Raw genomic sequence first — 13,663 nt, 5'->3', positions numbered from 1 at the left:
TACAGGAATATACAGCGTTTTATGTTTTACACACAACGTCGAAAAAAGAAGTTCGGAATATTGAGGTTGTAAACCTGGAAATGGACATTTTGGAATATACATTTTAGAACAAAAAATAGCACTCATCTTCAATTCTTTGTCTTAAAACGATAATAATTTTAATTCTCGTTTTAGCCCTAATTCGTTAACATATTAACTTTAGATCAATAAGTTAGAACACTAAACATATTAACTAATAGTTACTGACCATAACTATCCCTTTTGTCCTTTTAAATTATGAGAATTGTGTCCAGATATCACTCGTTGATTCTTCTATACATCCATAAGTTATATTATCAACAAGAATTTGTTTTCCATGACAACTTATTAATTAGCTCTTTTCTCGTTTTAAATGTATATATGTTCAGTTATTGCGACTCTGATCATGTCGACAAAAAGAGGTACAGATTGATAATACCGATATAATAATAATATAACTTCGTATAAAATGTCGCCCAGAACGGGAATTCCGTAACAATATTACAGTGGAGGAAAGAACCCTGGATGAAATATTTTCGAACATTCACCTTCCGAATAGGCCTCGTATTAAATTATTATTACATCAGTATAATTTTTTCTTTCTCCATATATATATATATATATATATATATATATATATATAAATTCATTCCTAAGAACATTTTTATTTTATTATTAATCACATATCATAAAAACGTCGATTCATTAAAACACGTTTATGTTTCTATTCAAAATTATATCTAACTGATGACTTACGCAGAGTTACTAGTTAATTGTTCCTTTTTACGTTGAGCGATAACATCCATATACAAATGATATTATTTACAATTAAGATCGTCATCATATCGAATGTCAACAAGATCAGAAGGCAATGATAACATTTAGAACCTTAAATTTAAGATCAATGCCATAGATTTCAAATTAACACAATCAGATCTTCCTTGAATACGTAAGATAAAATAAATATAACACTCAAGACAAAATACAAAGTAGTACAAAGACAAAGTAGTACAGTTAGTACAAAGACAAAATAAATTAGGAACACAAAATATCTGAAACAACAGGTATATCATAATCACATGTTGTTAACATAACATGTTGCACACATATAACGTTCAAATGAAGCACTCGTAACACAACTCGTAACATCCAAAAGAATAGATTAAGGATTGTTATCCAAGTTTAGTTTAGTTAACACAACAGGGTTAACCAAAGTTTTAACTAGCTTTAGCCATTTGTTTTATATGATTTCCGAAGGTTGTCATACCTTCAGTTCATCAATATTGCAAACTTCTATAGATTTGCCTGTTTTAGCGTCAATCAATTCAAACACTTTAGGATTAATTTCCTTACCAAATAGGTAAGGGACAGCATAGACGTCATAAAACTCATACATTCACTTTAAGTTAGCACTGCTTTGTAGATGGAGCTTCAAAAATACCATATCACCAACTTTGATCTGATATTTACTCTCCTGTTCTTGCTCTACCTTTTCATTACGTCGCTGAAATGTCTTAGGTCGACGAGTTCGCACAATACATATCAAATGTGAGGATTCCAAGTCCTCTGAGTTCCTTAATTTTATATCAAAATGATGTTCAATAGGGTACAATGTCTCAGTTCGATTATGCATAGTGGCCGGAGCCACAAGCCTACCAAAATGACGCTGAACGTTCTCCACCATATCATCATATTCTTGTTGTGTACTACTTTCATTTAAGATCTTTCCTAATATGAGGCCGTTTGTAATAATTGCGAACAACTAAAAGTGTCAAATTATTATTAATATTCCATAGTTTGAAATATTAATAATAATAATGATAATATTTATCAGAAGGGACAATCGAATTGACCGGTGATGGTTGCTGACAAAATTTTGTTTTTTATTATTTTTTCACCTAAGTTTGTACCATATTTAGGAGTTGAAAAAGGGTATTCATTTATTTTTTAGCCGCGCAGTTTTGCCGTAGCGGCCATTTTGTATAGGCGCCTGAGCACATTTTAAACTTTTTAGTGCATTCCGTTATACACTGTAACTTCTTAGGTTTTAAAGATAATGAGTTGAAACCAACATCATACGAAAAACAATGAAATGTACAATATTCTATGTTCTGTGCACATGGAGACATGCTTCAGAACGTCTACAGAAGAAGCTTTGAAGATGGAGATTGTAAACCAAGAAATTGCAATTTTGGAATGTATATTTTGAAACTAAATACATGAGACTCAACTTCAGTTCTTTGTCTACGTTGAGACTAGATATTAAACAGGGAGTGCAAACCCTTCAAAAGGAAATTTGGGATATTTAACAACACGAAATATCACGTTTGATATTTTTTGATGTCACATATAACCTCGCAAAGTGTGTTCAGATCTTTATGTTTCGTTCCAATTGTTAAAATTTGATTTTAGATTCCAAGCTTGCAATTCTGTCACTCGTACGTGATACACAATTCGACAACATTCAACACTACTATTTTTGTTTTCTTTTCGTGTGACGAAATATTTTCCGGAGTTTGTGTAAATCTTTCAGGTTCACTCTCCGTACTTTCTTGAAACTATTCATGTACTATGTGAATAAAGTAAATATATTATTAATAAAGTTTATAATGTAGTGTAAAAGGTGGAGAAGAGAACTAATAGTTAATTTTGTTAGTTTTAAATAAGTGTTATTTGTGTAAGTAACAATTACAGTTTAAAAATTATCAATAGTAAATTACTGTAATGATTCAATGTTAATTTCCATACATATATGGATTCAATGTTAATTTCCATACAACTACTAGTCGCAAAAGAGAGACCAACATCAAACGTATATTATGTTACTCGAGCTCTGAGTCCATATAAAGAAGCCATTATTCATAGTGTCTTTCTAGTTTTTCTCTATTGAGCTTAATATTGAAACTTCCAGTGTTAATTGATGTCATACATTTCGTTTTCAATAGAGAATTACAATCATAAGTGTAGTCAGGGACTATTTATTTCCCTGTTGTACCGTATTGACATTCCGATTTTTTTTTCTTCCCTATTTCTATTGAAACGGCTATGCAACCAGATATGCGATTTTAAAGCGCCATATCTGGCAATATTGGGAACTACTTGTTCTTGCTCTAGCCCTCTGGGTGACGTTGAGGTCATTCAGACTAAAATGACTAAAGTGGAGAGTTGGAATTCCAGAAGTTGTAAAAGTGTATAAACTCGTTTGCGAAAGTTAGATGGGCTACTCGAAAAGTAAAATAGCATTACATTTGCAATATATATATATATAGGAAAGAAGTATTTTTGAAGTTGAAGTGAATTGCATTTCGTTATTTATTAAAAGAATTATATTTAATAGTGATATTATCGTGAGAAGTTATTGTCCAAGATTAGCCGGTGGTCTTTGATCATGGCGTATATGAGTGCACATATTACAATCGCCTTGGTATAACATGATTAAGGTGAGTTTGTTTTTTGAATTATATATATGTTTTGAAGAAATCATCTTTACTGACTAAAAGAAGTAATATTAAAAGTAACAAGTGAATTATTTCGGAACTAGTGTAGTATTTAAAACATTAATGTTCGATTATGAATTATGCCAAGTGCTTGTTTAAATGGAACAGTCTACAGTTCTTGTTAAATGTGTGTATTGAGAAACTTTTCGTATCTTCTTTTTGGAATATATTTTGAAGACGTTTATAAAGTTATTAGTAAAAAGAACTTAAAAATCTTATTATTTCGCAAATATACTTTTGCCTAAATTTATGGTTGCCCTGTGTTTGTTGAATAACTTTCAATATTCTGGAATCGTCTTATCATTGATGATTATTACTAAAAGGTACGTATATAGAACAATTTTATTTTTACGTGAAACGTGTCCTAGCCTATATTAAAATAGCTAGAGTCTCCACGAACGAGCTTCAGTTTTATAACGAGAGCACGTTACACAAAAATTTTAGTCTGAATGCACTAATATATGTACGTACCAAGTGGCATATATATATAAATAGAGTTGAGGAAAAAGGACGATATAATTATAAAAATTATAGTATTGATGAAATAATATGGATATGTGGAAAGTGATTAAATCCGGTTTGACGGTTTCTGGCAGTGGCTTATGGATCATTTATTGTTAAAAGGAGTCCGGTACTTTTCTTTTCCTTTTTTCCTGTTGCTTGTAATAGTGAGTCTAATACGTGGTAAAAATATGGAAAATACTAGGTCACAACTCTTTTTAAATGGTTGTGTAGGAGGCGATGAAGGAATTGTAATCCCTGAATGTGCTCGAGGTCATTGGGATCTATCATATCTGGAGGACGAAATGTGGAGGGAGGAGAGTCCTTCAATTAATAGTGTTAGCTATTCAAGCAGTTGTGTAGCAGGTGTCGAGTCAGGAACGGGAAGGCAGCTGCACGTGTACGATGACGTAACTCAACCCTTGTTATCAGGTAGTAGCAGTGGTGTGAAGGAATTCCATTCAGTGCACATTAGTAGTGGTGAAACAGCTGATTTTATAAAGGAGGAAAAAGAAAAAGAGAATAAAAATCCATTTGTGCCTTTTGGTCGTGAGTTAAAATCGGAGCAAGAAAATCAAACTTCGCATATTAATCAGAGGTTTTTTCCTTTCAATATTAATTTTGATAAGATTGCTGTTAATACAACAAGTGCTCTTTTTAGTGAGAAAATAAAGCAAATTCCGTTTACAGACGGTAAAAGTGATGTCGGTTTGTTTCGTTTTATGGTCACTGTTTATAATATAATAAAGGGTGGTTTGTTTCCGATTGAAGCAGTATTGTTAGCTGCTTTGAGTAAATCACAGGGGCGTTTAAATAATGAATTATTGCATGTATATGAGCAAACGAGACAATGGACAGACATAAGTAGTTACTTGTTTAGGAAGCTCATCACTCCATTAGGTAAACGGGACTTGACTATACGATTCTTGAATGCAATGCAAGAACCTAATGAAAACATTCTTGAATACGTAAATAAAATTGTGGATTATCATAAAGTTTGTTATGGCCGAATAAATGAAAGGGAGGTATTGGATATAGTGGTAAGTGGAATGAAACCACAAATAAAATTTGATATGTATAAATATAGACAACCGGAGTCTTTGAGGGAACTGATGGCTGATATCCATAATTACGAGACATATAATAGGAATGTTGAAGTATACAATTCAATGATAAATTTTACTAGAGCTGATAGTGGAATGAAGAAACAAATTAATTGTTATTTTTGTGGTGCGAACCATCGAATGGCGACTTGTAAAGCGTATAAACAGTCCTTATTAAATAAACAAATGGTAAAGGTGAATATGAGTAGGACTCCAGCAGGACGCTTTGCAGAGGGATTGGGGTCTTCTACTCATATGAGTGATCAAGGGGTTCGATATCCGCAGGATGATGGTTTCGAGGGGAAAAATAGACAGTTTATAAATTCTCAGAAGGAATGTTTAGGTGAAACAAAAAACTTTTTGTCCTTGAACACGGCTCTTTCCCCGACTAGGGGGCCGGATGGTATTTATAAAAGGGAGCGTGGTAAAGAGGATCGAGTGCTGGAAAAGAATTATAACATTAAGCATCGCTCGCCCTTATTTAAGCAAGAAAATAAAGTTGGTGATAAGTCTCAGTTGTTGGATTTTAGATATGCGAGAAGTGGTGTGAGTCAGATGGACCATAATTCTTCCCAAATTAATGAACGCTTTGCAGGGAATAGGGGGAATTATGTGAATTATCGAAAGGATTATAAGAGACCCAGTGTTGGGGGTAGAAAAGGAGTTCAAAATATAGACCATGAGAAGGTTAGAGATGGTGTAGGTGAATTTAATGAAGGCAGTGAACAGTTGAATTCATTGACTTGTATGACAGAGACCGGAGTTCGAGTCGAAACATGCGATGAGGGTGGATGTACAGCCAAAGTGGGTTGTGATCCTTATAGTTGGACAAAGACTAGAAAACCTTATTCATGTCGTGATCAAAGAAATTTAGTGGCAGCTTTTATTCCGGCTTATATAATGGGTAAACAATATTTAGGTTGTGTGGACACTTGTTCTTCCGCCTCATTGGTCAGTAAACAAATATTTGATGAGTGGAATAAAAGTTTAGCTAGACCTATAGCAGTTTACAATGAGAAATTTACTGGTGTGGGGGTGAATCAGAGCAAAGTGACACTCAATCAGTGTGTTATGCTGCATCTTAAATTTCAAAAGCGGGTTTACAAAATGAAGTTTTTTCTTATTAATAGTTTAAATCCACCTTTCATCTTGGGTATTAATGAACTTAAATCTATACAGGCGCAAATTGATTTAGTTCAAAATGAATTAGTGTTGCCTTTGGAAAATGGAAAAATTCGGTTACAATTTTCTTCAAAAACTTGTCCCCCTTCCACTAGTTCAATTAGGGAACAGCTCAATGGTGAATTATCTTCTTTAAAACAGTCCGAAATTTTTACAAATTTATTCATTAAAGCTAATAGTGTTGGAGATCTATCATCAATGGGGGAGAATGGAATGGATCCAATGGGAAATATTCCAGTAAATCCAGGGATGGTGGCGGATCCAGGTTTGGCGAGTGGTCAGAGACTTTTGGGAGGCGCCGACAGAGGCAGGGTTGGAAGATGCATGAAGAATATCCATGAAACAACTGGGGATACTTATCTGAGTCCAGAGATCGAGCGGGCATCCTTGATGGTGGATTCGGAAGTGGTTGACCAACATCCACATATACAAGGGTATGTTAATAATTTAGTTACAAAATTTCCTAATGTATTTTCTGATAAAATTGGATTTATATCAGATTATTCTTATAATATAATATTAGATGATTATTCTCCTATTCGTAAAAAGGCATATCCTTTATCACGGGCTACTCAAAAGGATCTTGATAAGATTTTGGATGAATTATTGAGTGAAGGAATAATAGAAACGAGTGAAAGCGATTTTGCTTTTCCTTGTTTTGTAGTTAATAATAATGATGGAACAAAACGCATGGTTGTAAACTACTCTTCTTTAAATTCTCGTTTATGTTTAAATACTCAATATACGCCGCGTATGGAGGATGTATTGGCTGAACTCGCAGATGGTAAATTCTTTTCACATCTTGATATACGTAAGGCCTACTTAACAATACCGCTAACTAAAGAAAGCCGTAGATATACAGCCTTTTTGACCCATAGGGGACTATTCGAATTTAAATTTTTACCATTTGGTTTAGCAGCTGGTAGTCACGTTTTATCAAAAATATTAACAGAACTGTTATATCCACTTAAGGAGGAAGGAGTTGAATGGTATATGGATGATGTCATAATAAAGTCAAAAGATTTAAAGAGTCATAAAATTATTTTAGAAAAGGTCTTGAAAAAATTGGAAGACAAAGGTTTAACTTTATCTAAAAAGAAATGTTCCTTTTTTTCAACTAAGGTTTCCTATTTAGGATTTATAATTGAAAATGGAAAAATGTATATGGACCCAGCACGGGTTGAAGTAATTCGTAAATTACCAGCTCCTAAAAATAGGAAAAGTTTAATTTCGCTTAGCTCTTTTCTACAATATTATGGCAAGTTTGTTCCCCAATTTCATGAAATAATGGAACCTATTAATCGTTTAAGGAGTGCTTCTGTAAAATTTGTTTGGGGGCACGAACAACAGAAAGCCTTAGACGATATTAAACTCATGTTTGAAACACACATAATGTTGAAGCTTCCTGACTTAAATAAGAAGTTTATTTTGAATGCGGATGCGTCACTCAAGAGTCTGGGCGGCGTAGTTCAACAATATGATGAGGAAGGTAACTTGTTACCGGTTGGGTTTTTTAGTCGTCGCCTCAAGAAATATGATTTAAATAAACCTATTTATTTACTTGAAATGATGGCGGCGGTGGAATTGATGGAACGGTATAGTACCTATTTGCATTCACAGTTTGAATTGCGTATTGATCACGCGGGATTAGTATATGCCATAAAGAATATGAAAAGAGTCAAGCGTTATGGTTCATTATTGTATCGTCTTTTTTCGTTTAATTTTGTTGTTAAATCAATTTCAACAAATTTAAATATTTCAGCCGATTTTCTATCAAGGTTGTACGATAGTAATAATTTTGAGGAGATGGATGTTAACCCATCACATGAGGAACAGGTAACTAATTATTTTTTGATAAATTTATGGAATATGCCTTGTGCCAATATAGCCATCAACGAACATCAAGAAAATGATCCGGATCTGAAAGAAATTATAAAACAACTAAAAGCGAAAAAGACTGTTGAGGGATATAAGTTGGTACGGGGGATATTATGCAAGAAAACTAGGGCAGTTAGAAACCCTTATAAAGTATGTCTTCCGACGACTTTAGCAAAAAGCATCATTCAATTCTATCATTCTAATATTTTGCCCGGATCGCACTGTGGGATAAAAAGAACAATTGGAAAAATATTTGCGCGCTTTACATGGCCGGGAATGGTCCAACAAATAAGGGATTTTGTATCTACTTGCAGAGAGTGTCAATTAAATAAAAGTTCTAACGTGAAACCCCAGGGACAGTTAGTATCTCAATATGAAAAAATGGTTAATGGTTGTTGGCAAATGGACCTTTTGGGACCAATGGTAGAGAGTCGTTCGGGACGTTATTGTTTGATAATAGTTGATTCTTTTTCCAAAAGAATTTTTCTAGAACCCATCAAAGTTTTGTCGAGTCAGTGTATTATTAATAAACTGTATAAGTTAATGTGTAGGAACGGATTTTGTTATTCAGTAGCGCATGATAATCATTCAGTGTTTACTTCTGCAAAATTTAGGGATTTCCTTTATGGAAATGGGATAAGGGACATTAGAATTGCTCCCTATCACGCTGCTTCGAATCCGAGTGAAAGATATGTCTCGACTATTAAAAATTCGTTAAGAATTTACTTCAATGATAAACAGAGTAAATGGGATAGAGGATTATGGGAAATAGAATTTTCTATTAATTCAGCTATACACGAAGATACAAAATGTAGTCCCATGGAAATGGTTTTTACATACAATCTGTGTGACCCTTTAGATATACGGTGGAATGTAAGGTTGGAGGAAATTTATACTAAAGATCCTCAAATATGGAAGACAGCCTTAGAAAATATGGAGAGGGCATGGCAAAGAAAGAAAAAATTGTATGATAAAAGAAGACTTCCTAATACATATGAAGTAGGAGATAAGATATTGATTAAAGCTCAATTTCAGTCATCTTTGAAAGATAAAAGAACTAAGTCATTATGCCCAAAATGGCTGGGGCCATTTTTTATTGAGCGCTGGTTGGGAAGGAATACTGTCCAGGTGCGAGCGGTAGATAACAACAATGATGTGCGTAAGGTTCATATTGACATGATTAAACTGTTTAGAGAGGGTAGAAGAATTGTAGGAAATTGAATATATATATTAAACTCTAGTCATTGAATGTATGATTAAACTAAATTAAGTCCTATTAATTAGTATCATTAAGCTATAATTATATGGTTATAATTTCGGGAAAACTATCTATTTATATATATGTGTGTGTGATAATTATATGTGAATTTTAATATAAATTTTTTAATTCCAGGCCTGGGATTAATATAAAGAAAATGTATACATTTTAATGTACGCGGATTTAGAGGATTGTAATTAAATGTATGTAAGAGAACGCAAATTTGACTGGATTGTAAACGTCAATTGGATTTTTGGTGGAGCATCGCCCTGGAGACAAGTCGAAAACCTGAGATATTAGCGATGTAAATATGTAATTATATATACTGAAGACACACAAGTATGTATCTGTAAATTTATATTTTTAGAATATGAAATGTTTAAAAAAAAAAAAAACTCACCTAATTGATATTAAGAATAAGAGTAATTTATAATATAAATACATATTATAAATTGAAAATTATATTATTTTGTAAAGGTTATGAATAGTCCGACCTTGGACTCAAATTTACTAACTTGGATAGTGTAAGTAGAAGGATGAGTCGGTGTGAGAATGATTTTTGGAGGATAGTTTTTTTTCTTTAGTTTTGTTATCTTTTTCTTTTGGATGAATGAGAGTTGTTGGTATGTGGTGGTAGTTAGTAGGTTTGGGGTAGAAAGGTAGTTATAGATACTAATTCAACATGACGTGTAAAACTGACGATAAATTTCCTATTCATAACTTTCAATACGGTATTTGTAAAATGATCGGGTATTTAAAAAGTTTGTCAACTTTTTATGTGGGGTGAGTGATATGTGTACCGTATTGACATTCCGATTTTTTTTTCTTCCCTATTTCTATTGAAACGGCTATGCAACCAGATATGCGATTTTAAAGCGCCATATCTGGCAATATTGGGAACTACTTGTTCTTGCTCTAGCCCTCTGGGTGACGTTGAGGTCATTCAGACTAAAATGACTAAAGTGGAGAGTTGGAATTCCAGAAGTTGTAAAAGTGTATAAACTCGTTTGCGAAAGTTAGATGGGCTACTCGAAAAGTAAAATAGCATTACATTTGCAATATATATATATATAGGAAAGAAGTATTTTTGAAGTTGAAGTGAATTGCATTTCGTTATTTATTAAAAGAATTATATTTAATAGTGATATTATCGTGAGAAGTTATTGTCCAAGATTAGCCGGTGGTCTTTGATCATGGCGTATATGAGTGCACATATTACAATCGCCTTGGTATAACATGATTAAGGTGAGTTTGTTTTTTGAATTATATATATGTTTTGAAGAAATCATCTTTACTGACTAAAAGAAGTAATATTAAAAGTAACAAGTGAATTATTTCGGAACTAGTGTAGTATTTAAAACATTAATGTTCGATTATGAATTATGCCAAGTGCTTGTTTAAATGGAACAGTCTACAGTTCTTGTTAAATGTGTGTATTGAGAAACTTTTCGTATCTTCTTTTTGGAATATATTTTGAAGACGTTTATAAAGTTATTAGTAAAAAGAACTTAAAAATCTTATTATTTCGCAAATATACTTTTGCCTAAATTTATGGTTGCCCTGTGTTTGTTGAATAACTTTCAATATTCTGGAATCGTCTTATCATTGATGATTATTACTAAAAGGTACGTATATAGAACAATTTTATTTTTACGTGAAACGTGTCCTAGCCTATATTAAAATAGCTAGAGTCTCCACGAACGAGCTTCAGTTTTATAACGAGAGCACGTTACACTGTTTAAAATGCCAAAGTTATGATCTATCTGGGAATTTATTCAATAAATAAAACTTACTGTATTGTTGCAAACTGAATTAACATATTGAAAAAAGCTTTTTAATTGCTACAAATTTTTGTTTTAATAGGAATTCGACAATATCCAAGAACGAATTTAGATCTTCTTATAATGTCACGAATCTACACCAGGAGTTTGTCCACATCTTTAACATTAACCCTATATAATATATTCCTGTTTAAAATAAAATAAACATAACTTAAACCCACCTGGACGATTCGTTCCTATCCAAAGTATATATATATATATATATATATATATATATATATATATATATATGTGTGTGTGTGTGTGTGTGTGTGTGTGTGTGTGTGTGTGTGCCTTTAATGTATGTAAATATACAAAAGATATGTATCAAAACCACATGACCTTCCACATGTAATTGAACTGGACCTTTGATTTGATAGACGCGTATTGTAACCACTAATTAGAATGTAGCCCTGATTTTTGTAAACTTACAGAGTCAGACCATGTGTTCTACCAAAGGTAATTAAAATTGGAACATAAAAAGCAAATGTGACTATAGGAAAGAGTATGAGTATTTTAATATTTAAATAGTCTGGTGTAATTGCTCCATGAATTGCCTCATATTTTTTTCCAATCTGTAAGCAAGTATATGCGTATATATTAGTCAGAATTAATGAGGCAAAGAAGTCTTAACGAGCTTTATTCTTATACGTGAATAAAACGTGCGTTCCAGGGTATTATGTTATTTAGAGAAAAATCAACAAAAGATAATAATTAAAAGCACTTGCCTCAGAATTCGTGATGAAAGAAAAATATTTAGAACATATTATCGTAATATTTCCATCTGTAAATGCAAGAAAAAGTGCGATGTTCAGAATAAACAATATAATTCAGAAAATTAACTATAGTGGAAATTTTATTTTATATTCAAAAGCAGTATAAATATTCTTTGTTAAAGGATAAAGATGCGTTTTTAAGATCCATTACTTAAGTAGTTAAGATAACTCAGGGAGAAACAAGAAATCAGCAAGACCGAACAATATAAAATCAGAAATATACAAGGATCAAATGGAGAAATGGGCTTACCTAGAAATGTGACTTACCTAGAATGAGCAACTTGTGTCTAACACAGAGAAGGGTGCTTGGACTAAAGCCAAAATAGTCATAATCAAAAGGAATGACAACATAAAGGTTAACGATCCAAAAGCGTTCAGACTCCTAAATACAATTGGCAAACTATAACTAACTAACTAACTAACTCTATGACCTATGGAACCCGGAGATTCAATGCCGCGTTCGTAAATGCCTCCACTGATTTCTATCCTTAGCTAATTGGCTGCACTTTCTACTTTGTATTCCTATCTCTGGGAGATCCATCTTAATATTGTCCTCCCATCTGAGGCCTAGGTCTTCCTAATGGTCACTTTCCGATGGGTCTTCCATTAAAGACTTTGAAAGCGTTTTTACTTTCTTGCATTCTAGCTACATGACCATCCCACCTAAGCCTCCTATACTTGACGACCCTAACAACGTTGGGTAAACCATATAAATTATGTAGTTCCTCGTTATGAAGTTTCCGCCATTCCCGTTCCTCTTGGGTCCGAATATTCTTCTGAGGATGTTGTTCTCAAATACTTTCAGTCTATGTTCTTCCCTCAGACTAAGCGACCATGTTTCTAAACCATACAGAACAACAGGCATGATTATTGTTTTATATAAATTTAAGGTTCAAATTCATCAACAGAATTCGCGATGACAAGAGATTTTGAACCGAATAGTAACACAAATTCTCTGCTTTCAATCGACATTTAATTTCTTCGTGAATATGATTTTAGTCTGTTAATATTGATCCTAAGTATTTGAAAGTATCCATTTTATCAAAAGTATTATTTAATATTTTAACGCTTCCACAATTTTCCGTATTACGGTCCCGACGCACTTGCATGCAGTTATTTTTTTCTGCATTTACTTCCAATGTCCCTGCAAGCTTTTAATAAGATCTCTGCATTTATTTCTACTGTTCTCCTATTATCCCCTATTAAATTTACATCATCAGCATATGCCATAACCTGGTGAATACCGTTCAACTGTAGTCAGTGGTTGCTATCTTTGATTTTCCTTTTGGCGTATTCCAGCACAAAGTTAAATAACAATGGCGACAACGCATATTGGAAAACTCTTCGAGAGATTTATCTTACAACGATTAAACAAATTCAGAAATATAGAAAATGATTGACTAGAACATTGTTTTCTAAAAACAAAAGCAGTACTAAGACTGTAATAAGTAGACTTTTGGAACTAAACGAACATATCAAGATGGCGAAATACAAGGTAGTAATATACATAGTCATCAGTGCGTCAGTAGGGCCAGCAAGAGCGTATAGTAACCATCACTATTCAAGTAATTTAAAGAATGGCCGTACCAGATCCCTGTAGGAATTGATGATAGATTACTTTACCGATTGG

The 13,663-nt window shown here is 32.9% G+C and overlaps 1 protein-coding gene across 2 annotated transcripts; it reads left to right on the top strand.

Annotated features, from left to right (window-relative positions):
- The first annotated feature begins 3,017 nt into the window (after window positions 1-3,017).
- Window positions 3,018-10,730, top strand: LOC145676858 (uncharacterized). 2 transcript variants are annotated; one of them, XM_081747646.1, is made up of 3 exons: window positions 3,018-6,735; window positions 8,064-8,137; window positions 9,573-10,730. In XM_081747646.1, the coding sequence occupies exons 1-2, from the start codon at window positions 4,118-4,120 to the stop codon at window positions 8,089-8,091; spliced, it is 2,646 nt and encodes an 881-aa protein (XP_081603772.1). In that variant the 5' UTR covers window positions 3,018-4,117; the 3' UTR covers window positions 8,092-8,137; window positions 9,573-10,730. The 2 variants fall into 2 exon arrangements, with proteins under 2 accessions (XP_081603772.1, XP_081603771.1); XM_081747645.1 differs by having other exon boundaries at window positions 8,064-10,730.
- The last annotated feature ends 2,933 nt before the right edge of the window (window positions 10,731-13,663 follow it).

Source organism: Thermobia domestica, unplaced genomic scaffold (assembly GCF_964235325.1).
Source record: "Thermobia domestica unplaced genomic scaffold, izTheDome1.hap1.1 HAP1_SCAFFOLD_432, whole genome shotgun sequence".
In the NCBI taxonomy this organism is placed as follows: Eukaryota; Metazoa; Arthropoda; class Insecta; order Zygentoma; family Lepismatidae; genus Thermobia; species Thermobia domestica.
Note: the sequence above shows the minus strand (reverse complement) of the source record. Positions and strands in the feature narration are given on the sequence as shown.